General features: G+C 46.0%; 1 protein-coding gene across 1 annotated transcript in view; it reads right to left on the reverse strand.

Moving 5' to 3' along the window:
* LOC117500919 (zinc transporter ZIP8-like) overlaps nucleotides 1–23,712 on the reverse strand; it is a 55,426-nt gene that overhangs the window by 7,929 nt on the left and 23,785 nt on the right. The window contains 1 exon segment of the mRNA XM_034159706.1: nucleotides 8,497–8,704. Within this exon segment, the coding sequence (XP_034015597.1) occupies nucleotides 8,497–8,704 (208 nt within the window).

The raw sequence follows: 23,712 nt of genomic DNA on the forward strand, positions 1-23,712 counted from the left end.
GCCAACTAATAAAGATAGATTGATCATATTTAAGATCGAAGCATTAATTAATGGTAGGGCTTCCTTGAGCAGCCTGGTAGGAATGGGGTCTAATAGACATGTTGATGGTTTGGAGGAAGTAACTAATGAAATAACTCAGACAGAACAATTGGAGAGAAAGAGTCTAACCAAATACCGGCATCACTGAAAGCAGCCAAAGATAACGATATGTCTTTGGGATGGTTATGAGTAATTTTTTCTCTAATAGATAAAATTTTATTAGCAAAGAAAGTCATGAAGTCATTACTAGTTAAAGTTAAGGAATACTCAGCTCAATAGAGCTCTGACTCTTTGTCAGCCTGGCTACAGTGCTGAAAAGAAACCTGGGGTTGTTCTTATTTTCTTCAATTAGTGATGAGTAGTAAGATGTCCTAGCTTTACGGAGGGATTTTTTTTTATAGAGCAACAGACTCTTTTTCCAGGCTAAGTGAAGATCTTCTAAATTAGTGAGACGCCATTTCCTCTCCAACTTACGGGTTATCTGCTTTAAGCTGCGAGTTTGTGAGTTATAACACGGAGTAAGGCATTTCTGATTTAAGGCTCTCGTTTTTCAGAGGAGCTACAGCATCCAAAGTTGTCTTCAATGAGGATGTAAAACTACTGATGAGATAATCTATCTCACTCACAGAGTTTAGGTAGCTACTCTGCCCTGTGTTGGTATATGGCATTGGAGAACATAAAGAAGGAATCATATCCTTAAACCTAGTTACAGCGCTTTCTGAAAGACTTCTACTCCCCACTGCTGGGTAGTCCATCAGAGTAAATGTAAATGTTATTAAGAAATGATCAGACAGAAGGCGGTTTTCAGGGAATACTGTTAAGTCTTCAATTTCTATACCATAAGTCAGAACAAGATCTAAGGTATGATTAAAGTGGTGGGTGGACTCATTTACATTTTGAGCAAAGCCAATCGAGTCTAACAATAGATTAAATGCAGTGTTGAGGCTGTCATTCTCAGCATCTGTGTGGATGTTAAAATCGCCCACTATAATTATCTTATCTGAGCTAAGCACTAAGTTAGACAAAAGGTCCGAAAATTCACAGAGAAACTCACAGTAACGACCAGGTGGACGATAGATAACAACAAATAAAACTGGTTTTTGGGACTTCCAATTTGGATGGACAAGACTAAGAGTCAAGCTTTCAAATGAATTAAAGCTCTGTCTGGGTTTTTGATTAATTAATAAGCTGGAGTGGAAGATTGCGTGCTAATCCTCCGCTTCTGCCCGTGCTACGAGCATTGTGGCAGTTAGTGTGACTCGGGGTGTTGACTCATTTAAACTAACATATTCATCCTGCTGTAACCAGGTTTCTGTAAGGCAGAATAAATCAATATGTTGATCAATTATTATATAATGTACTAACAGGGACTAGAAGAGAGAGACCTAATGTTAATAAACCACATTTAACTGTTTTAGTCTGTGGTGCAGTTGAAGGTGCTATATATTTTTTCTTTTTGAATTTTTATGCTTAAATAGATTTTTACTGGTTATTCGTGGTCTGGGAGCAGGCACCGTTTCTACGGGGATGGTGGTAATTGAGGGGATGGCAGGGGGAGAGAAGCTGCAGAGAGGTGTGTAAGACTACAACTCTGCTTCCTGGTCCCAACCCTGGGTAGTCACGGTTTGGAGGATTAATAAAATTGGCCAGATTTCTAGAAATGAGAGCTGCTCCATCCAAAGTGGGATGGCTGTCGTCTCTCCTAACAAGACCAGGTTTCCCCAGAAGCTTTGCCAATTATATATGAAGCCCACCTCATTTTTTGGGCACCACTCAGACAGCAGCAATTCAAGGAGAACATGCGGCTAAACATGTCACTCCCGGTCCGATTGGGGAGGGGCCCAGAGAAAACTACAGAGTCGACATTGTTTTTGCAAAGTACACACCGATTCAATGTTAATTTTAGTGACCTCCGATTGGTGTAACCGGGTGTCATTACTGCCAACGTGAATTACAATCTTACCAAATTTACACTTAGCCTTAGCCAGCAGTTTCAAATTTCCTTCGATGTCGCCTGCTCTGGCCCCCGGAAGACAATTGACTATGGTTGCTGGTGTCGCTAACTTCACATTTCTCAAAACAGAGTCGCCAATAACCAGAGTTTGTTCCTCGGCGGGTGTGTCGCCGAGTGGGGAAAAATGGTTAGAAATGTGAATGGGTTGGTGGTGTACAGGGGGCTTCTGTTTAGAACTGCGCTTCCTCCTCACAGTCACCCAGTCGGCCTGCTTTCCCAGCTGCTCGGGATCTGCTGGAGGGGAACTAACGGCGGCTAAGCTACCTTGGTCCGCACCGACTACAGGGGCCTGGCTAGCTGTAGGATTTTCCAAGGTGCGGAGCCGAGTCTCCAATTCGCCCAGCCTGGCCTCCAAAGCTACGAATAAGCTACACTTATTACAAGTACCATTACTGCTGCAGGAGGCCGAGGAATAACTAAACATTTCACACCCAGAGCAGAAAAGTGCGGGAGAGACAGGAGAAGCCACCATGCTAAACCGGCTAAGAGCTAGTAGCTGCGCTAAGCTAGTGGATTCCTAAAAACACACAAAGTGAATAATGTGTAAATAATTTAGAGGTGATTCAGCAGAGGGAGTGCTTTAGTTAAGGCACGTGAAGATTACACTGTGAAACAAATCGTTATCTAGTTAACTAGATCAATCTAACTGTGCAGATTAAACAGCTAAACAGATACAGCAAAACACCGCTGTGCTCGGAACAGGAAGTGATACAATACCGCAGTGAGAGCCAACCACCAGTAGAGGCAGTAATGAATTCAAGGCACGTCAAGGCACCTTTATACTCAAAGTAGCCGCCCAACTGTCCCGTTATTAGTATGCAAATTTAATCAGCTTATTCACTTCCTAAGAGTTATTTATATCAAATGGCTAAAATGTATGAGTTTCTGTGCTCACAGATGTCAACATACAGTTGAATGCAAAAGTTTGGGCACCCCTGATGATTTCCATGATTTTCCTTTATAAATCATTGGTTGTTTGGATCAGCAATTTCAGTTAAAATATATCATATAGCAGACAAACACAGTGATATTTGAGAAGTGAAATGAAGTTTATAGGATTTACAGAAAGTGTGGAATAATTCTTTTAACAAAATTAAGTAGGTGCATAAATTTGCACACCCCAACAGAAAAAAAATACATCAATATTAGTAGATCCCCCTTTAGCAGAAATAACAGCCTCGCTTCCGATAGCTTCCAATGAGAGTCTGGATTCTGGTCGAAGGTATTTGGACCATTCTTCTTTACAAAACATTTCCAGTTCAGTCAGGTTTGTTGGTTTGTGACCATGGACAGCCTCAAGCGACTCTGTTTGTGGCGTGTATGCAGCAAAGGCTTCCTCTGCATTACTCGATCATCCAGCATCTCTTTGTGCCAAAGTGCATTGTATAGTTGAACGATGCACAGAGACACTATCTGCCAGCAAGATCATGTAGGTCTTTGGAGCAGGTCTGTGGGTTGACTACGACTGTTCTCACCATCCTTCGCTTCAGTTTATCTGACATTTTTCTTGGCCTGCCACTTCGGGCCTTAACTAGTACTGTGCCTGCGGTCTTCCATTTCCTCACTATGTTCCTCACAGTGGAAAACTGACAGCTGAAATCTCTGAGATGCTTTTTGTATCCTTCCCCTAAACCATGATGTTGAACACTCTTGTTTCAGGTCATTTGAGAGTTGTTTAGAGGCTCCCATGTTGCCAATCATTAGAAGAGATGCAAAGAGGGGAAACATCACAAATGATTCACCTTAAATACCTTTCCTCATGATTGGATTCACCTGTGTAAGGAGGTCAAGGATCAATGATTAGTGCTAAATCACCTCTCATCAATAAAATGACAAGGGTGCCCAAATTTATGTACCTGCCTAATTTTAAATATTGCACACTTTCTGTAAATTGTTGTGTGGGCCGCTGAAGAGGAGGTACTGCTGGCCCACCACGACCAGATGGCACCCTGCTTGAAGCACGAGAGGGCGTTGGAGCAACCGAGAGTGACAGCTGTCACTCATCATCAGCACCAGCTGTCACTCCATCCACGGACTCATCACCATCACCTATAAAGGCCGGACTGCAATTCCACCTCCCCGCCGAGAAATCAGCTACCATAGAGGTAATTTCTCTGCTGAATCTAAACTGAGTCATAGTCTGATCTCTTTTGCAGCCGTTTTCCTGTGGTGTTTCCTTGTCTGCTGGATTGGCGTTTGGTGTGAATAGCGACGGCTTCGCCTCACACCCCAACCAGATAAGTGGTTAAACAGGAGCTGCACGAGTGTGTTATTGGAGGTGGAGGTTCTCCCTCCCTAAGGAACACAGACTGAGGGATTACTGAGTGTGCGTACTCACACTCATCTGTACTGTTTCTGTTCTCTGCCAGCAGTACCAGGTCTGACAGCTGGAGACCGTGGCCACCTGGGGACCCAGGACTTGGCGGCTCCGGTGTTCTTCAGATCTGTTGGCGGTGGAAGCCGTGTGGGATCCGGCTCATTTCTGGACGGACGTCTCCTATCCTCGAGCCTGCCCACACGTCACTCAATGTATAATTGACTGTATTTCCAAACCTGTTATTGTCTATATTCCGTTGTGCACGTCATAACATTAAATTGTTACTGTTTTGGTTTATCTATTGCCCGTTCATTTACGCCCCCTGTTGTGGGTCCGTGTTCCTACACTTTCACAACATAAATACTAGAAACTTCATTTCACTTCTACGTAAAATATCAGTGTGTTCATCTGCTATACGAGGTCTATTAGAAAAGTATCTGACCTTATTATTTTTTTCAAAAACCATATGGATTTGAATCACGTGTGACTGCGTCAGACAAGCTTGAACCCTCGTGCGCATGTGTGAGTTTTTTCCACGCCTGTTGGTTGCGTCATTCGCCTGTGAGCAGGTTTTGAGTGAGGAGTGGTCCAGCCTCTCGTCGATTTTTTCATTGCCAGGAAATGGCGGAATGATTGGGCTTTTTTTCCATCAGAATTTTTTCAGAAACTGTTAGAGACTGGCAGCTGGAAACCATTAGAAAAATTTATCTGGCTTTCGGTGAAAATGTTATGGGCTTGGTAGAGAATAAGGAGTGTTACTGTCGCTTTAAGGACGGCTCCCAGTGGCTGCGGGGCACGCCGCGCTCTGAAGCCGCCATCGATAGGCTGAACGACCATTTCATTTCTAAACGGATGGCTGTCTGGATCCGTGACCGTCATGTGCAATTTCTCTGGTTATCACAAGAGCTGGACATCAACCATTTTCCGGCAGATTTCACTTTTAACAAGAGATTTGTCATGGAAAGCCGAGCGGAGGCTTCGTGCGTCACGACCGATTCGCTGATGAAGCGAGACAAAACCACCTCCGTTTTGGTCTCACAGGACGGCTTTGAGATGGCGTTCAGACAGCTGTCGGTGGTTTTTCCATCGATTGATTATCTGAGAAATTGTGGATGTGCCTGGACATGCCAGAACATGTCCCGTGAGGCTTCATCATGGCGTTGCTTTGTGCCATGCGGCACCGCCGCGACGCTCGAAGCCTCCGCTCCTCTTTCCATGACAAAAACTCCTGTAACAGTGGAATGTGCCGTTCATTTCCAAACTGGACGCTGTGTTTTATCCGGGACATTGTCTGACTAGCACAGGAATTGTGAAAAGACGTGGACATCAGCACTTTTTAGGCACATTGAGACAGATGTGCGGAGGAATGTGCCGCATGGCACAAAGCAACGCCGTGATGAAGCCTCACAGGACATGTTCTGGAATGTCCAGTCACATCCACAATTTCTCAGATAATCACTTGATGGAAGAACCACCGACAGCTGTCTGAACGCCATCTCAAAGCCGTCCTGTGAGACCAAAACGGAGGTGGTTTTGTCTCGCTCCAGTAACGAATCCATCGTGATACGCGAAGCCTCCGCTCGGCTTCACATGACAAAATCTCTTGTTAAAAGTGAAATCTGCCGGAAAATGGTTGATGTCCAGCTCTTGTGATAACCAGAGAAATGGCACATGATGGTCACGGATCCAGACAGCCATCCTTTTAGAAATGAAATGGTCATTCAGCCTGTCGATGGCGGCTTCAGAGCGTGGCGCGCCCCACAGCCGCTGGGGGCCGTCCTTAAAGCAACAGTAACACTCCTTATTCTCTACCAAGTCCGTAACATTTTCACCGAAAGCCAGATAAATTTTTCTAATGGTTTCCAGCTGCCAGTCTCTAACAGTTTCTGAAAAAATTCTGATGGGAAAAAAGCCCAAATCATTCTGCCATTTCCTGGCAATGAAAAAATCGACAAGAGGCTGGACCACTCCTCACTCAAAGCCTGCTCACAGGCGAATGACGCAACCGACAGGCGTGGAAAAACGCACGCATGCGCACGAGGGTTCAAGCTTGTCTGATGCAATCACACGTGATTCAAATCCATATGGTTTTTGAAAAAAATAATAAGGTCGTATACTTTTCTAATAGACCTCATATGACATAATTAACTGAAATTTCTGATCCAGACAACCAATGATTTATAAAGGAAAATGATCAGGGGTGCCCAAAATTTTGCATACAACTGTACACAGAACTGATACACAGTAAATCAGCTCTACCGTCTTGTCAAATCCAGTGTTTCTACTCCAATAAGAGTTGATTTTACACTGTGATAGAGTTGATTTAGTACTGTGATAGACTAAATGTTATCCCAGCAGAGTAAATTTTACGGTAAAATTTACTGTGTAGTGTCCCCCACACCATGTTCACAGTGGCATGAAAGAGAAGTGCCAACAATTCAAATTGAAGGGGTTCACTAAGATAGTACGAGGTCTGTCCATAAAGTATCGTACCTTTTTATTTTTTTCAAAAACTATATGGATTTCATTCATATGTTTTTTACGTCAGACATGCTTGAACCCTCGTGCGCATGCGTGAGTTTTTCCACGCCTGTGGTAACGTCATTCGCCTGTGAGCACGCCTTGTGGAAGGAGTGGTCCCGCCCCCTCGTCTGATTTTCATTGTCTGGAAATGGCGGAATGAAAAGGACTTTTTTTCCATCAGACTTTTTTCAGAAGCTGTTAGAGACTGGCACCTGGAAACCATTCGAAAAATTTATCTGGCTTTCAGTGAAAATTTTACGGGCTTCACAGAGAATAAGGACTTTAACTACAGGTTTAAGGACCCCTTTAAAGGACGGTCGGTGCGCCGCGCTGCGAGCTGCGACGATGCGGCACAAACCACTGGATCATTTCTAAGCTGATGGCTCTGTGGATACGAGACCGTCGTGTGCTCTTTCTCTGGTTATCACAAGACCTGGACATCAGCCATTTTCCGGCAGATTTCACTTTTAACAAGAGATTTTGTCATGGAAAGCCACGCGGAGGCTTCGCGCGTCACGACCGATTCACTGATGAAGCGAGACAAAGGAACACCTCCGTTTCGGAGTGTTAGAGGACAAGTTGGGACATGTCTATCTCGGCTTTCAGTGCTTACCAGTCAAGTGAGTATAAAAGAACTTGTGGAGAGCTGGACACGCCACAACGGAGGTGTTCCTTTGTCTCGCTTCCAAAGCGAATCGGTCGTGACGTGCGAAGCCTCCGCGCGGCTTTCCATGACAAAATCTCTTGTTAAAAGTGAAATCTGCCGGAAAATGGCTGATGTCCAGGTCTTGTGATAACCAGAGAAAGAGCACACGACGGTCTCGTATCCACAGAGCCATCAGCTTAGAAATGATCCAGTGGTTTGTGCAGCATCGTCGCAGCTCGCAGCGCGGCGCACCGACCGTCCTTTAAAGGGGTCCTTATACCTGTAGTTAAAGTCCTTATTCTCTGTGAAGCCCGTAAAATTTTCACTGAAAGCCAGATAAATTTTTCGAATGGTTTCCAGGTGCCAGTCTCTAACAGCTTCTGAAAAAATTCTGATGGAAAAAAGTCCTTTTCATTCCGCCATTTCCAGACAATGAAAATCCGACGAGGGGGCGGGACCACTCCTTCCACAAGGCGTGCTCACAGGCAAATGACGTCACCGACAGGCGTGGAAAAACTCACGCATGCGCACAAGGGTTCAAGCATGTCTGACGTAAAAAACATATGAATGAAATCCATATAGTTTTTGAAAAAAATAAAAAGGTACGATACTTTATGGACAGACCTCGTATGTGTATGAGTGGACTACATTGTATTAAGTTGTGCAGATCAGATGTTGTTTTGTGCTTTTAGGTGAGCGAGTGAGTCCCTTCAGCTGCTCCCTTGTTTTCCCACTCGGGGTCACCACAGGAGCAGATCCGATGGTTTTGCATGTTGAATAGGTACAAGTTTTACACCGGATGCCCTTCCTGATGCAGCTCCACATTACATGGAGAAACTGACATGGGTGGGGTTTGAACCAAGAACCTTCTGCACTGAAACCAAGTGCCCTAACCGCTTCACCACCACTGCTGCTCTATTAAGTACTTTTAGGTGACGTGGTTTTCTATGAACTCACTCAGCTCGTGTGGAAACTCCTCACATATGATGGCAGTGGACGTACTGAAACCCGCCAGTAGTGACACAGTGAATGAAGCACCGATAGCCAGGCCATCGATGAAATTGTGCACAGCATCACTCAGCGTTATCATCCATGCTACAGTCTTGATGCTGCTATACTGCCGGCCGCGCAGCCAGTGGCACGTCATGCTGGACACCTGGACATCCTGTGAGAAATCCCAGACAAAGCTGCTGAAAAGGAGCCATATTCAAAGGGTGTACTGGCAGTAATCTGGATTTGTTAATCCACAAATATAATTTAGTGCTGACTGTACAGTTCAAACCAAAGTTCAAATGATGCAAAAAATATGGATCGAAGTCCATGTGCAAATTTTATTAGCATAACAGGTGATAAGCGTGTGTAAATGAATGCATGTGATTGCCTCAGGTTTATGTGATTGTAATTAGAATGAACTGCGTGCCCCAGTGATGCAGTCACACTGGTCCAAAGGTAAGCTTTGCTTATTGCAGGGGGTTTCCTACACTCAAAAAACTGATTCATTGGATGAACTCAATTCAATTGAGAGCAGGATTTCCAGCTAATAAATATATGTAGCCCCAACTCAAATAAAGCACATCCATGCAAGATAATTTAATTTGATTTTGTTGGGACTACATATATTTATTAGTTACAAATCATGCCTATTATTGAATCGAGTTCATCCAATGAGTCATTTGTTTGTGTGATACACTCAAAAAACTGACTCATTGGACTGGATATTCATCTAATCATCTAACTGTCTTGCATGAATGTGCTTTTATTTGAGTTGGGACTACAAATATTTATTAGGTCGAAATCCTGCACATAACTGAGTTGAGTTGGAATTGAGTTCAGCCAGTGAGCCATTTTTTTGAGTGTAGACATGCAGACATAAAATTGTGGGATTTTGTGGATATTTAAAATGAAGCACCACTCACATTTAGTTGTCAGATGTACAAGGGGTGATTGAGAAGGGTGCAATGTTGAGAAATGTTGGTTTCTCATCCTACTTAATCAGGCTCAAAACTTCTCCTTGCCCCTCATAGTTGCATAACACTGGTCAACTAAAATGTTTTTTTCTTGCATGGATTTTGAGAACTGATTTGGGGTAATTTGGGGTGCTGAAACTGAATCTGAGCTCAGATTTCCTATATCATATCACATTTTTTTGCAATCTTTATGTTCCGTATTGATGGATTACTCAAAAGTTGCTCATTCACTCACGAGTTTGATGTCACTATTCATGCACAAAAGCAGCTTCAAACACAGTTTTTAAACCAGGTTCGTGAAATGTAAACAAGAGCCATAATATCATTCATGGCGTAGAAGAGGTGTGGGACTACAGATTTTACTTCAATGCTTGATATGAGAAATATGTTTTCATATCTCAAAAACATGATGTGACTGTTGGGAAAGTGTAGTGACACGGACCCACAACAGGGGGCATAAATGAACGGACAATGGAAGGTGTCAAATTATAACACTTTACTGGTGTGAATGTCACAACCAAACACAGCAGAATCAGAATGTGCAACAGTCAATTAATAAAAGGTGTCGTGTGGGCAGGCTCGACGATAGGAGACGCCCGTCTGGAAACGAACCGGAACCACACGATTTCCACCGCCACCTGAACCGAGGAATACTGGAGCCGCCAAGTCCCGGAGTCCCCAGGTGGCCACCTTCCCGGCGTGTCGGATCTGGTACTGCTGGCAGAAAGCAAAAGACAGTCAAAGGGTGGGTGTGTGAACACCCAGTAACACTGGTGGGAATGCCACCTCCACCTCTCACTCAGCGCGTTGCAGCGGTCGCAGCTGAAAAGGAGCGCCGTCTTGCACAGCCTCCTCAAAAACGACCGGTTCTCCTGCAAACACTCACAATAAACAGATTTACAAAAGGCTGAGGATATTACCTCCAGATGAAGATGATATCTCGGCAGTTTGGTGGAGGTGTCTTCCTGCTTTTATACCAGATGTGTTGATTAGTGACAGCTGTCACGGATCAATCAATCAATCAATTTTTTTTTATATAGCGCCAAATCACAACAAACAGTTGCCCCAAGGCGCTTTATATTGTAAGGCAAGGCCATACAATAATTATGTAAAACCCCAACGGTCAAAACGACCCCCTGTGAGCAAGCACTTGGCTACAGTGGGAAGGAAAAACTCCCTTTTAACAGGAAGAAACCTCCAGCAGAACCAGGCTCAGGGAGGGGCAGTCTTCTGCTGGGACTGGTTGGGGCTGAGGGAGAGAACCAGGAAAAAGACATGCTGTGGAGGGGAGCAGAGATCGATCACTAATGATTAAATGCAGAGTGGTGCATACAGAGCAAAAGGAGAAAGAAACAGTGCATCATGGGAACCCCCCAGCAGTCTACGTCTATAGCAGCATAACTAAGGGATGGTTTAGGGTCACCTGATCCAGCCCTAACTATAAGCTTTAGCAAAAAGGAAAGTTTTAAGCCTAATCTTAAAAGTAGAGAGGGTGTCTGTCTCCCTGATCTGAATTGGGAGCTGGTTCCACAGGAGAGGAGCCTGAAAGCTGAAGGCTCTGCCTCCCATTCTACTCTTACAAACCCTAGGAACTACAAGTAAGCCTGCAGTCTGAGAGCGAAGCGCTCTATAGGGGTGATATGGTACTACGAGGTCCCTAAGATAAGATGGGACCTGATTATTCAAAACCTTATAAGTAAGAAGAAGAATTTTAAATTCTATTCTAGAATTAACAGGAAGCCAATGAAGAGAGGCCAATATGGGTGAGATATGCTCTCTCCTTCCAGTCCCCGTCAGTACTCTAGCTGCAGCATTTTGAATTAACTGAAGGCTTTTTAGGGAACTTTTAGGACAACCTGATAATAATGAATTACAATAGTCCAGCCTAGAGGAAATAAATGCATGAATTAGTTTTTCAGCATCACTCTGAGACAAGACCTTTCTGATTTTAGAGATATTGCGTAAATGCAAAAAAGCAGTCCTACATATTGTTTAATATGCGCTTTGAATGACATATCCTGATCAAAAATGACTCCAAGATTTCTCACAGTATTACTAGAGGTCAGGGGTAATGCCATCCAGAGTAAGGATCTGGTTAGACACCATGTTTCTAAGATTTGTGGGCCAAGTACAATAACTTCAGTTTTATCTGAGTTTAAAAGCAGGAAATTAGAGGTCATCCATGTCTTTATGTCTGTAAGACAATCCTGCAGTTTAGCTAATTGGTGTGTGTCCTCTGGCTTCATGGATAGATAAAGCTGGGTATCATCTGCGTAACAATGAAAATTTAAGCAATACCGTCTAATAATACTGCCTAAGGGAAGCATGTATAAAGTGAATAAAATTGGTCCTAGCACAGAACCTTGTGGAACTCCATAATTAACCTTAGTCTGTGAAGAAGATTCCCCATTTACATGAACAAATTGTAATCTATTAGACAAATATGATTCAAAACCACCGCAGCGCAGTGCCTTTAATACCTATGGCATGCTCTAATCTCTGTAATAAAATTTTATGGTCAACAGTATCAAAAGCAGCACTGAGGTCTAACAGAACAAGCACAGAGATGAGTCCACTGTCCGAGGCCATAAGAAGATCATTTGTAACCTTCACTAATGCTGTTTCTGTACTATGATGAATTCTAAAACCTGACTGAAACTCTTCAAATAGACCATTCCTCTGCAGATGATCAGTTAGCTGTTTTACAACTACCCTTTCAAGAATTTTTGAGAGAAAAGGAAGGTTGGAGATTGGCCTATAATTAGCTAAGATAGCTGGGTCAAGTGATGGCTTTTTAAGTAATGGTTTAATTACTGCCACCTAAAAAAGCCTGTGGTACATAGCCAACTAACAAAGACAGATTGATCATATTTAAGATCGAAGCATTAAATAATGGTAGGGCTTCCTTGAGCAGCCTGGTAGGAATGGGGTCTAATAAACATGTTGATGGTTTGGCTGAAGTAACTAATGAAAATAACTCAGACAGAACAATTGGAGAGAAAGAGTCTAACCAAATACCGGCATCACTGAAAGCAGCCAAAGATAACGATACGTCTTTGGGATGGTTATGAGTAATTTTTTCTCTAATAGTTAAAATTTTGTTAGCAAAGAAAGTCATGAAGTCATTACTAGTTAACGTTAATGGAATACTCAGCTCAATAGAGCTCTGACTCTTTGTCAGTCTGGCTACAGTGCTGAAAAGAAACCTGGGGTTGTTCTTATTTTCTTCAATTAGTGATGAGTAGAAAGATGTCCTAGCTTTACGGAGGGCTTTTTTATAGAGCAACAGACTCTTTTTCCAGGCTAAGTGAAGATCTTCTAAATTAGTGAGACGCCATTTCCTCTCCAACTTACGGGTTATCTGCTTTAAGCTACGAGTTTGTGAGTTATACCACGGAGTCAGACACTTCTGATTTAAAGCTCTCTTTTTCAGAGGAGCTACAGCATCCAAAGTTGTCTTCAATGAGGATGTAAAACTATTGACGAGATACTCTATCTCACTTACAGAGTTTAGGTAGCTACTCTGCACTGTGTTGGTATATGGCATTAGAGAACATAAAGAAGGAATCATATCCTTAAACCTAGTTACAGCACTTTCTGAAAGACTTCTAGTGTAATGAAACTTATTCCCCACTGCTGGGTATTCCATCAGAGTAAATGTAAATTTTATTAAGAAATGATCAGACAGAAGGGAGTATTCAGCGAATACTGTTAAGTCTTCTATTTCCATACCATAAGTCAGAACAAGATCTAAGATATGATTAAAGTGGTGGGTGGACTCATTTACTTTTTGAGCAAAGCCAATAGAGTCTAATAATAGATTAAATGAAGTGTTGAGGCTGTCATTCTCAGCATCTGTGTGGATGTTAAAATCGCCCACTATAATTATCTTATCTGAGCTAAGCACTAAGTCAGACAAAAGGTCTGAAAATTCACAGAGAAACTCACAGTAACGACCAGGTGGACCACGGATGAGGGCCACGGATGATGGGTGACAGCTGTCACCACGGCTTGTTCCTGAGGCGGCAGCGCCCTCTTGTGCCTGAAGCCCGCACTTCAGGCAGGGTGCCTTCTGGTGGTGGGCCAGCAGTACCTCCTCTTCTGGCAGCCCACACAACAGGACCCCCCCCTCAACGGGCGCCTCCTGGCGCCTGACCAGGCTTGTCCGGGTGGCGATGATAGAAATCGGCCAGGAGGGCCGGGTCCAGGATGAAGCTCCTCTTCACCCAGGAGCGTTCTTCGGGTCCATACCCCTCCCAGTCCACCAAATACTGGAAACCCCGGCCCATTCGATGGACGTCCAAAAGCCGGCGAACTGTCCAAGCCGGCTCCCCGTCGATAATACGGGCAGGAGGCGGCGCCGGACCGGGTGCACAGAGGGGTGAGGTGTGATGCAGTTTTACCCTGGAGACATGAAAGACCGGATGGATCCGCAGTGAGGCCGGGAGTTGGAGCCTCACTGCGGTAGGACTGAGGACCTTGAGGATGGGGAAGGGTCCAATGAAGCGGTCCTTCAATTTGGGGGACTTGACCTGGAGAGGAATGTCCTTGGTGGAAAGCCACACCTCCTGCCCGGGCCGGGGACCGTCGACGGTCTGCATGGGCTTTAGCCTCGTCCGGGCCTCAACAAGGCCGAACGGGCGGTGCGCCACACCCGACGGCATCTCCGCAGGTGGGCCTGGACCGAGGGCACACCGACCTCTCCCTCCACCACAGGAAACAAAGGGGGCTGGTACCCCAGACACACCTCGAATGGGGAGAGGCCGGTGGCAGAGGACACCTGGCTGTTATGAGCGTACTCGATCCAGGCCAGATGTTCACTCCAAGCCGTCGGGTGTGCGGAGGTCGTGCACCTGAGGGCCTGCTCCAACTCCTGGTTGGCCCGTTCGACCTGTCCGTTAGTCTGCGGGTGATACCCAGACGAGAGGCTTACAGTGGCCCCCAGCTCCCGGCAGAAACTTCTCCACACCTGCAAGGAGAACTGGGGACCGCGATCCGAAACGATGTCTGTTGGTATTCCATGCAGCCGGACAACATGGTGGACGAGGAGATCCGCCGTCTCCTGGGCTGACGGGAGCTTCGGGAGGGCCACGAAGTGGGCCGCCTTGGAGAAATGGTCCACTATCGTGAGGATGGTGGTGTGCCCCCGGGACGGCGGGAGGCCCGTGACAAAATCCAGACCGATGTGGGACCAGGGGCGGTGAGGCACAGGAAGTGGCTGTAGAAGTCCCTGTGCCTTCTGGTGGTCAGCCTTGCCCCTGGCGCAGGTGGTGCAGGCCTGGATGTAAGCCCGGACATCAGTCTCCAGGGACGCCCACCAGAAGCGCTGCCGGACCACTGCCACGGTCCTACGCACCCCTGGGTGGCAGGAGAGTTTGGACCCGTGACAGAAGTCCAGGACGGCAGCCCTGGCCTCTGGTGGGACGTATAATCTGTTCGTCAGTCCTGTTCCGGGATCCAGGCTCCATGCCAGGGCCTCCCGGATGGTCTTCTCCACGTCCCAGGTCAGAGCAGCCACGATAGTGGACTCCGGGAGAATGGGTTCCGGTGGATCTGACAGCTCAGTCTTGACTTCCTGTTCATGCACCCGGGACAGGGCATCCGATCTTTGGTTTTTGGTCCCGGGGCGGTAGGTGATCCGGAAGTCAAAACGGCCCAAAAACAGTGACCAGCGGGCTTGCCTGGGGTTCAGTCGCTTGGCGGTCCTGATATATTCCAGGTTCCGGTGGTCAGTGAAAACCGTGAAAGGCACTGACGCTCCCTCCAGCAGGTGTCTCCACTCCTCAAGGGCCTCTTTCACCGCAAGGAGCTCTCGATTGCCCACGTCATAGTTCCGCTCTGCTGGGGTCAACCTGCGGGAAAAATAGGCACACGGGTGAAGAACCTTATCGGTTTCTCCGCTCTGGGATAGCACGGCTCCTATCCCCGAGTCAGAGGCGTCCACTTCAACCACGAACTGGCGACCAGGATCGGGCTGCACCAAGACCGGTGCAGTCGAGAACCGGCGTTTCAACTCCCTAAACGCGGCTTCGCACCGATCCGACCAGGTGAAGGGAACCTTTGGTGAGGTCAGGGCCGTCAGGGGGCTAACAACCTGACTATACCCCTTAATGAACCTCCTGTAGAAATTTGCGAAGCTGAGGAACTGTTGCAGCTTCCTACGGCTTGTCGGTTGGGGCCAGTCTCTCACCGCTGCGACCTTGGCCGGATCCGGGGCGACGGAGTTGGAGGAGATGATAAACCCCAGGAAGGACAAAGAAGTGCGGTGAAACTCACACTTCTCGCCCTTCACAAACAACCGGTTCTCCAACAACCGCTGCAGGACATGACGTACATGCCGCACATGGGTCTCAGGGTCCAGAGAAAAGATGAGTATATCATCCAGATATATGAAGACGAATCGGTGCAGGAAGTCCCGCAAGACGTCATTAACCAAAGCTTGGAACGTCGCGGGGGCGTTAGTGAGGCCGAACGGCATGACCAGGTACTCAAAATGACCTAACGGGGTGTTAAATGCCGTCTTCCATTTGTCTCCCTTCCGGATCCGAACTAGGTGGTATGCGTTCCTTAGATCCAACTTTGTGAAGATTTTGGCTCCATGCAGGGGGGTGAACACTGAATCCAACAAAGGCAACGGGTATCGGTTGCGAACCGTGATCTCGTTCAGCCCCCGATAATCAATGCATGGACGAAGAGCGCCATCTTTTTTCCCACGAAAAAGAAACCCGCTCCCATCGGAGAGGTGGAGTTACGGATCAGCCCGGCAGCTAAGGAGTCCCGGATGTAGGTCTCCATCGATTCGTGCTCAGGTCGGGAGAGGTTGTACAGCCTGCTGGACGGGAACTCCACACCTGGCAAAAAATCAATGGCACAATCATATGGACGGTGCGGGGGAAGAGTGAGTGCCCGATCCTTGCTAAAAACGTCAGCAAGATCGTGGTACTCAACCGGCACCGCCGACAGATTGGGGGGTACTTGGACCTGCTCCTTCGCCTGAGAACCGGGAGGAACCGAGGATCCCAAACACCTCCGATGGCAGGTTTCGCTCCACTGTACCACCACCCCGGACGGCCAATCAATCCAGGGATTGTGTTTCAACATCCAGGGGAACCCCAGAATCACACGGGAGGTAGAAGGAGTCACAAAAAACTCAATCTCCTCCCTATGATTCCCTGACACTACCAGAGTTACTGGTGGTGTGTGAGTTAAGGGAGTAGGGTGCCATCTAGTGCTCGCACCTGCAATGGTGTAGGTAGCGCCACCAGAGGGAGCCCTACCTCCCTGGCCCATCTGCTGTCCAACAGATTCCCTTCTGACCCTGTGTCTGCCAGTGCTGGGGCCTGAAGGGTTAAATCCCCACTAAGGATTATAACTGGGAGTCGTGCGGCAATATGTGTGTGTCCCACGTGAAGTTTTTGGCCCACCCTAAGCCCAGTCTCTAGGTGCGGGCGTTGGTGTTTAACCGTTCGGGGCAATCGCTCAATTGATGCTCCATTGAGCCACAAACAAAACACGCCCCGCGTGGAAACCTCCTCTGTCTATTAGGTGGTCTAAATGTGGCCCTGCTCGTGTCCATAGCTTCGTCAGCAGGGGGAGCTGTCGCCCCACAGGACGTAGAGGCCAGGGAGCGTGGGAAGGGTGGACCCTTCTCGGACCCGGAAGGAAGAAGGACGGCGCGCGCCCGGCCACGTCCTTCGTCTCGTTCCCGACGGCGTTCCTCCAACTGATTGTCTAACCGTATAACGAGATCAATAAGCCCATCTAATTCCCGCGGTTCATCCTTGGCCACTAGGTGCTCCTTTAGGACTGACGACAGTCCGTTTACAAAGGCGGCGCGGAGCGCAGCGTTATTCCAGCCGGACCTCGCAGCCGCGATGCGGAAGTCGACTGCATAAGCGGCTGCGCTCCGGCGTCCCTGTCTCATCGACAGCAGCACAGTTGAAGCGGTCTCTCCCCTGTTAGGGTGATCAAACACAGTTCTGAACTCCCTCACAAACCCAGTGTATGTGTGAAGGAGCCATGAATTTTGCTCCCAAAGCGCTGTAGCCCAAGCGCGTGCCTCTCCCCGAAGCAGAGTGATCACATAAGCTATTTTGCTTGCGTCTGACGCGTACATGATGGGACGTTGTGCGAAGACGAGCGAACACTGCATAAGAAAGTCCGCGCACGTCTCCACACAACCTCCGTACGGCTCAGGAGGGCTTATGTATGCTTCAGGGGATGGTGGGAGGGGTTGTTGGACCACCACTGGAACATTAATATCTAGCACAGGATCGACAGAAGGAGGAGCTGCAGCAGCGCCCTGAGCGCTCGCCGCCACTTGCGCGGAGAGAGCCTCCACCCTGCGGTTCAGGAGGATGTTTTGCTCGGCTGTTTGATCCATTCGAGCCGTAAAGGCGGTGAGAATATGCTGTAGCTCACCAATCACGCCTCCTGCAGATGCCTGCGCTCCCTGCTCTCCCATTGGTTGTTCAACAACCTGGTGACGCCCCTCGGAGTCCATGACGCTGGCCGAGATATCCTGTTGGGAAAGTGTAGTGACACGGACCCACAACAGGGTGCGTAAATGAACGGACAATGGAAGGAGTCAAATTATAACACTTTACTGGTGTGAATGTCACAACCAAACACAGCAGAATCAGAATGTGCAACAGTCAATTAATAAAAGGTGTCGTGTGGGCAGGCTCGACGATAGGAGACGCCCGTCTGGAAACGAACCGGAACCACACGATTTCCACCGCCACCTGAACCGAGGAATACTGGAGCCGCCAAGTCCCGGAGTCCCCAGGTGGCCACCTTCCCGGCGTGTCGGATGTGGTACTGCTGGCAGAAAGCAAAAGACAGTCAAAGGGTGGGTGTGTGAACACCCAGTAACACTGGTGGGAATGCCACCTCCACCTCTCACTCAGCGCATTGCAGTGGTCGCAGCTGAAAAGGAGCGCCGTCTTGCACAGCCTCCTCAAAAACGACCGGTTCTCCTGCAAACACTCACAATAAACAGATTTACAAAAGGCTGAGGATATTACCTCCAGATGAAGATGATATCTCGGCAGTTTGGTGGAGGTGTCTTCCTGCTTTTATACCAGATGTGTTGATTAGTGACAGCTGTCACGGATGATGGGTGACAGCTGTCACCACGGCTTGTTCCTGAGGCGGCAGCGCCCTCTCGTGCCTGAAGCCCGCACTTCAGGCAGGGCGCCTTCTGGTGGTGGGCCAGCAGTACCTCCTCTTCTGGCAGCCCACACAACAGTGACTGGGAATACTAATACCAGATTTGGATTCAGCGCCCCCAAATTACCCAAAATCCACTGAAAAACTCCATGCAAGAAAATCATGTTGACTAGTGTAATGTGACCCCTTTAAAGCTAATTCTTTCCAGAGCAACTTATTTTCCTCAGGTGGAATTCACTGAAGTAGCATTCATGGAGTGATAAACTCCCCTTTAAATGGATGTGAAACATTTGCAAGACAAACTTTTGAAGGAGAAATATAATGCCACCAGTGTTGCTAATGTGAAACTTGAGCACAGGAGCACAGAAACATTTGGGACTCTGCAGTGACAAAAAGTCTCATTTATTAGCTGCAAACACAACAAGGTCTCTTTGTGCTCTGGTCAGACAATTCCTGCATTTACTGGGAGAGGAAGGATCCTGGGCCTTCAGTTTGGGTTAACTGCTTCATGCCTGTGTGTCGTCAGCATGTGTATGTTTGTTCAGTGTTTTGGTACTAATATAAATCAGAGTCTTCAACGAACTCACTGATACTGACTCAGTTCCAACTACACGGCATCACTGATAGTAGCTCACCATGTACCTCCTTAATAAACAACCATGCTTGTGAAAAAAGTATACACACACACACACACACACACACACACACACACACACACACACACACACACACACACACACACACACACACACACACACACACACACACACACACACTTTTTTTTTATTTTTACAGTAAAACTAGCCTAAAAAGAAGTCATTTGTGCATAAGTATTCACACCCTTTGCTCAATTCGTCCTATTGAGATATCCCATAATCCCATGCGCGGCAGAGTCGCTGTAGTCTAAACAACATAGAGAATCCACATGATGACATTTGCAAATGAACATTATACTATCAAAATGTAGTTTTTTATGCTTTTGAATGAATGAATGAATGAATTTATTCGGCACACACGGGTCAAAAACAACAACAAATATAAACCGGATATTCATAATCACCTGACAAAAGCAAAAGTCCCAATGCTTTTGTGTGGTTTTCCATGTAATAAATACCGTATATAATGTATTTTCTCTCACATCAGACAAAACTCCTATCGTAATGTATTTACATTAAAAACTCGTCGCATATATCGGACAGAGCAGTCTGGACATGCCCAGCACAGAGGTACGAAATGAAGTTCAGCACTGACACTCACCAATTTGCGGAAAGTGGGTATTGTAGTTCCTTGATTAAAAGACTGGCCGTTTATTTTTTCAAACCGTGCTCAGGACTGCAGCCTGACGTGCACCCGCTAAATGAAAGAGACTGCAAAAGGCTCTGATTGGTTACTGTTACGTTTTCACTCCTTCCTCTCCCATCATATTTTAAAAGTTTTTGCAGTTCGCCCGCCAGTTCCATTTCAATCATGGATCAAATATGTTTGGCAGAAAAGTCCACAAATATCACCAATTTTACAACATGGAGTCAGAAAAAGATGCTCAAATGCAATTCATGGAGGAAACTGCACGTATTATACCGTCAGATTGGAGGTTGATGATTGTGTAAAGAAGTGGAGCTTATTGAGGGAAAAATTAATCCAGAAAAAGTTCCTGCTGTAAAATGAAATAAGACACGACAGAGAACTTTAAAAGAGTCACACGCACATCTACGTCATTGCGTGGCCACAGAGATGGAGAAGCATAAATTAGGGTTTAGGATTTTAAGGTACCACTCCACAGCTGACTTACAAAACAGAGTGACTCGACCAAATGTAATGTTTTTAATGCACATAATGTCTGGTGCTTATTTAAGGCAGGCGTTTATTTTTTCAGACGAACGTTTGACCCGGTCATTAAATAAGGCAGGCGCACAGTGAAACACACCAGAATCCAATGAAAGGCTCATTAAAAGGCTGCTAATGAATCTTTCATTGGATTCAGGTGTGTTGGAACAGGGAGACAACACACTTGAGGACCGAACTTGGGCACCCCTGATATAGACAAACAAACAAACAAAACAAACTAAAAAAAACAAACTCATTCATGCACGCACACCTACGGTCAATTTCAAGTTTCTAATTCACCTAATCTACATGTCTTTGCAAACACGGGGAGAACATACAAACTCCACACAGAATCAGGACCAGGTGGGAAAATGATTAGAACATTATATTTTCTGTTAGCTCACATCCCTCCATTAATTTTCTAAACTGACTTATTCTATATAAGGATCAGTGGGGGGAGGGCTGGAGTCTCTGGACAGACCACCAGTTTATCACAGGGACTACACGCACGGTACATTTACACCCTCACTCATGGTCAATTTTAAAGCTTCAAATTCACCAAACCTTGCATGTCTGTGAATGTGACAGGAAGCACCAGAGGGAAACCATACAAACTTACACAAAAAACAGCACGTTGGATTCGAACCAGATACCTTCTGGCTGTGAGGCAACAGTGTGAATTACTAAGCCACCGTGCTGCCCTTACATTGATTCAGTTAGAATGTTTGAGTTGTGCATTCACGTCCTCGTGAAAAAATAAAAATTTCAAAGTGCAATCATTTTTTTTTTGATTGTTTGTTGTCGTTGGGTGGCACAATGGATTAGTGGTTAGTACTGTTGCCTCACAACAAGAAGGTCATGGGATTGCTTCCCATCTGTGCCTTCCTGTGTGGAGTTTGCATGTTCTCCCCGTGTTTGTGTGGGTTCCCTCCGGGTGCTCTGCCTTCCTTCCACATCCAAAGACATGCAGGTTAGGTGAACTGGAAACTTTAAATTGACCATAGGGGTGAGTGTAAATTAATTTGTCTATATGTGTCCCCACCTCTCACCCTATGACTGCTGCTGGACTAGGCTCCAGTCTCCCCCCCCCCATGGCCCTTAGCTGGAGTAACGGGTATAGAAAAGGGATGAAGAACCTTTTTTTCCCCCATGATAAATTCCTGGTAAGTGTATCTGGGTCAGCAGAGGGCTGTGAACAATAAAACAGTGCATAATTGCACTGATAAGACTTCAGGGAGGAATCGCCAATGTTTCATGTGTTACAACTTAGAATGAACTTCTCATTATAACAGTGTAGACTCTGTTCTGCAGGTTATTAAGGCCCCTTTACACATAATGCGAATTAGGTCGATTTGTGTAGAACTCCAGGGTGACACACGGCGGTAGAGTCATATGAGCGCACCACGAAACATTGCATGGACAGGCAGGTGTGCACGATGCTGGCGCGAAGGTTCTGACGCATGCAACGGTGTCTGACGGTGAACAGCAGCTGTGTAGCTGTGTGAGCTGCTGTTTCTGCTCGCATTGTGTTCCACAGGACGAGCTGCACCACATCGCGCTGCTGATGTGGAGGAAAATGAAATAAATCCAGCTGTATAATTAGTGAATATCACTGGGTTTATATAAATAATACATAAAGGGGGACGCCATACAGAACCCTGCGGTTAAATAACCCTGGTTAAAAGAAAAACACCACTCACAGGATCTGAATCCACACACTCTGATTACCAGACAGAAATTCTACCACTGCACCACAATCACTGTCTTGTAACACGAGCGTGAAATGGCTCAAATCAACAAGCAGACAAACGTATTTTCTAATAAAAGAAAAAAATATGCTGTGATAACTGACCAAACAGCATTTGGTACAACATATTTCTGCTGTTATGTGACTGAAAGTGGTGTATTTGTTGTACTGTTGGCCTATCATATGGTCCTGTGGTGCACAGCTCAGTTGTCCTATCAGACAGACGTGACATTCAGGGTGTCCACATAAACTGATGATCCTGTGCCTGACAGCTTGTCAGTGTGCGAGCTCTCCAGCCCATTGCAGAAGCAATATATGTTTTATGTTTATCAATGTGAGGGCTGCAAAGTGCACATATGTGCGTGTCTGTCAAAACAGTGTGTGTTCTGGAGCTTTGATGTCCAGAACAGAGATGTCAACAGCTGCCACGGCCTCTGTGATCACATGAGTGGTTTGTAATGTGCACATTACAGTGGGGGAAAATAAGTATTTGACCCCTTGTCAGTTTTGCAGGTTTTCCCACCTACAAACAATGGAGGGGCTCCGCATTTCAAGGTCCTGGAGTGGCCTGGCCAGTCTCCAGACCTGAACTCAATAGAAAATCTTTGGAGGGAGCTGAAACTCCAAAGCTTTGGAGAAGATCTGTATGGAGGAGTGGACCAAAATCCCTGTTGCAGTGTGTGAAAACCTGGTCAAGAACTACAGGAAACGTCTGACCTCTGTAATGGCAGACAAATGTTTTTGTTAAGCTCTGTTTTTCTAGGGGGTCAAATACTTATTTTATGCAATAAAATGCAAATTAATTATTTAAAAATCATACAATGTGATTTACTGGATTTTTTTTAGATTCTGTCTCTCACAGTTGAAGTGTACTTACGATAAAAATTACAGACCTCTCCATTCTTTGTTTGTGGGAAATCCTGCAAAACTGACAGGGGGTCAAATACTTATTTTCCCCACTGTATGTATTTTTTGCATTGTCTTATTGAAAAACGCATAAACATCCCTTGAAAAGACGCCATCTTGAAGGGAGCATATGTTGCTTTCAATTCTCAATAGATTTTTTTCTGCCTTAATATTACATCACAGAAGTGTAAGTTACTTTTGTCAAGGGTACTGATATGACCCCAAACCATGACAGACCCTGGCTTTTGGATGTTGCTGTTAACTGTCTGAATGGTCCTTTTTGTCTTTGGTCTGGAGCACACAATATTGCAGGTCATCCAAAAATTAGCTGTAACAGTGATTCATCTGACCATAGTACACATTTCCTTCTGAAGAAGGTTATCATAAGGTTTCTTTAAAGTTTCTAGAGACAGTTGTTTATGTAACTCTGTATTGTAGTGCTTGACAAAGGTTTCCCAAAGTAATCACTTGCCCACATGGTTATATCAGCTATTGATGCATGAAGGTTTCTGATGCAGTGCCAAATGGGAGATTGGAATTCACAGGTGTTCAACTTAG

This window comes from Thalassophryne amazonica, chromosome 19 (assembly GCF_902500255.1).
Source record: "Thalassophryne amazonica chromosome 19, fThaAma1.1, whole genome shotgun sequence".
Classification (NCBI taxonomy): domain Eukaryota; kingdom Metazoa; phylum Chordata; class Actinopteri; order Batrachoidiformes; family Batrachoididae; genus Thalassophryne; species Thalassophryne amazonica.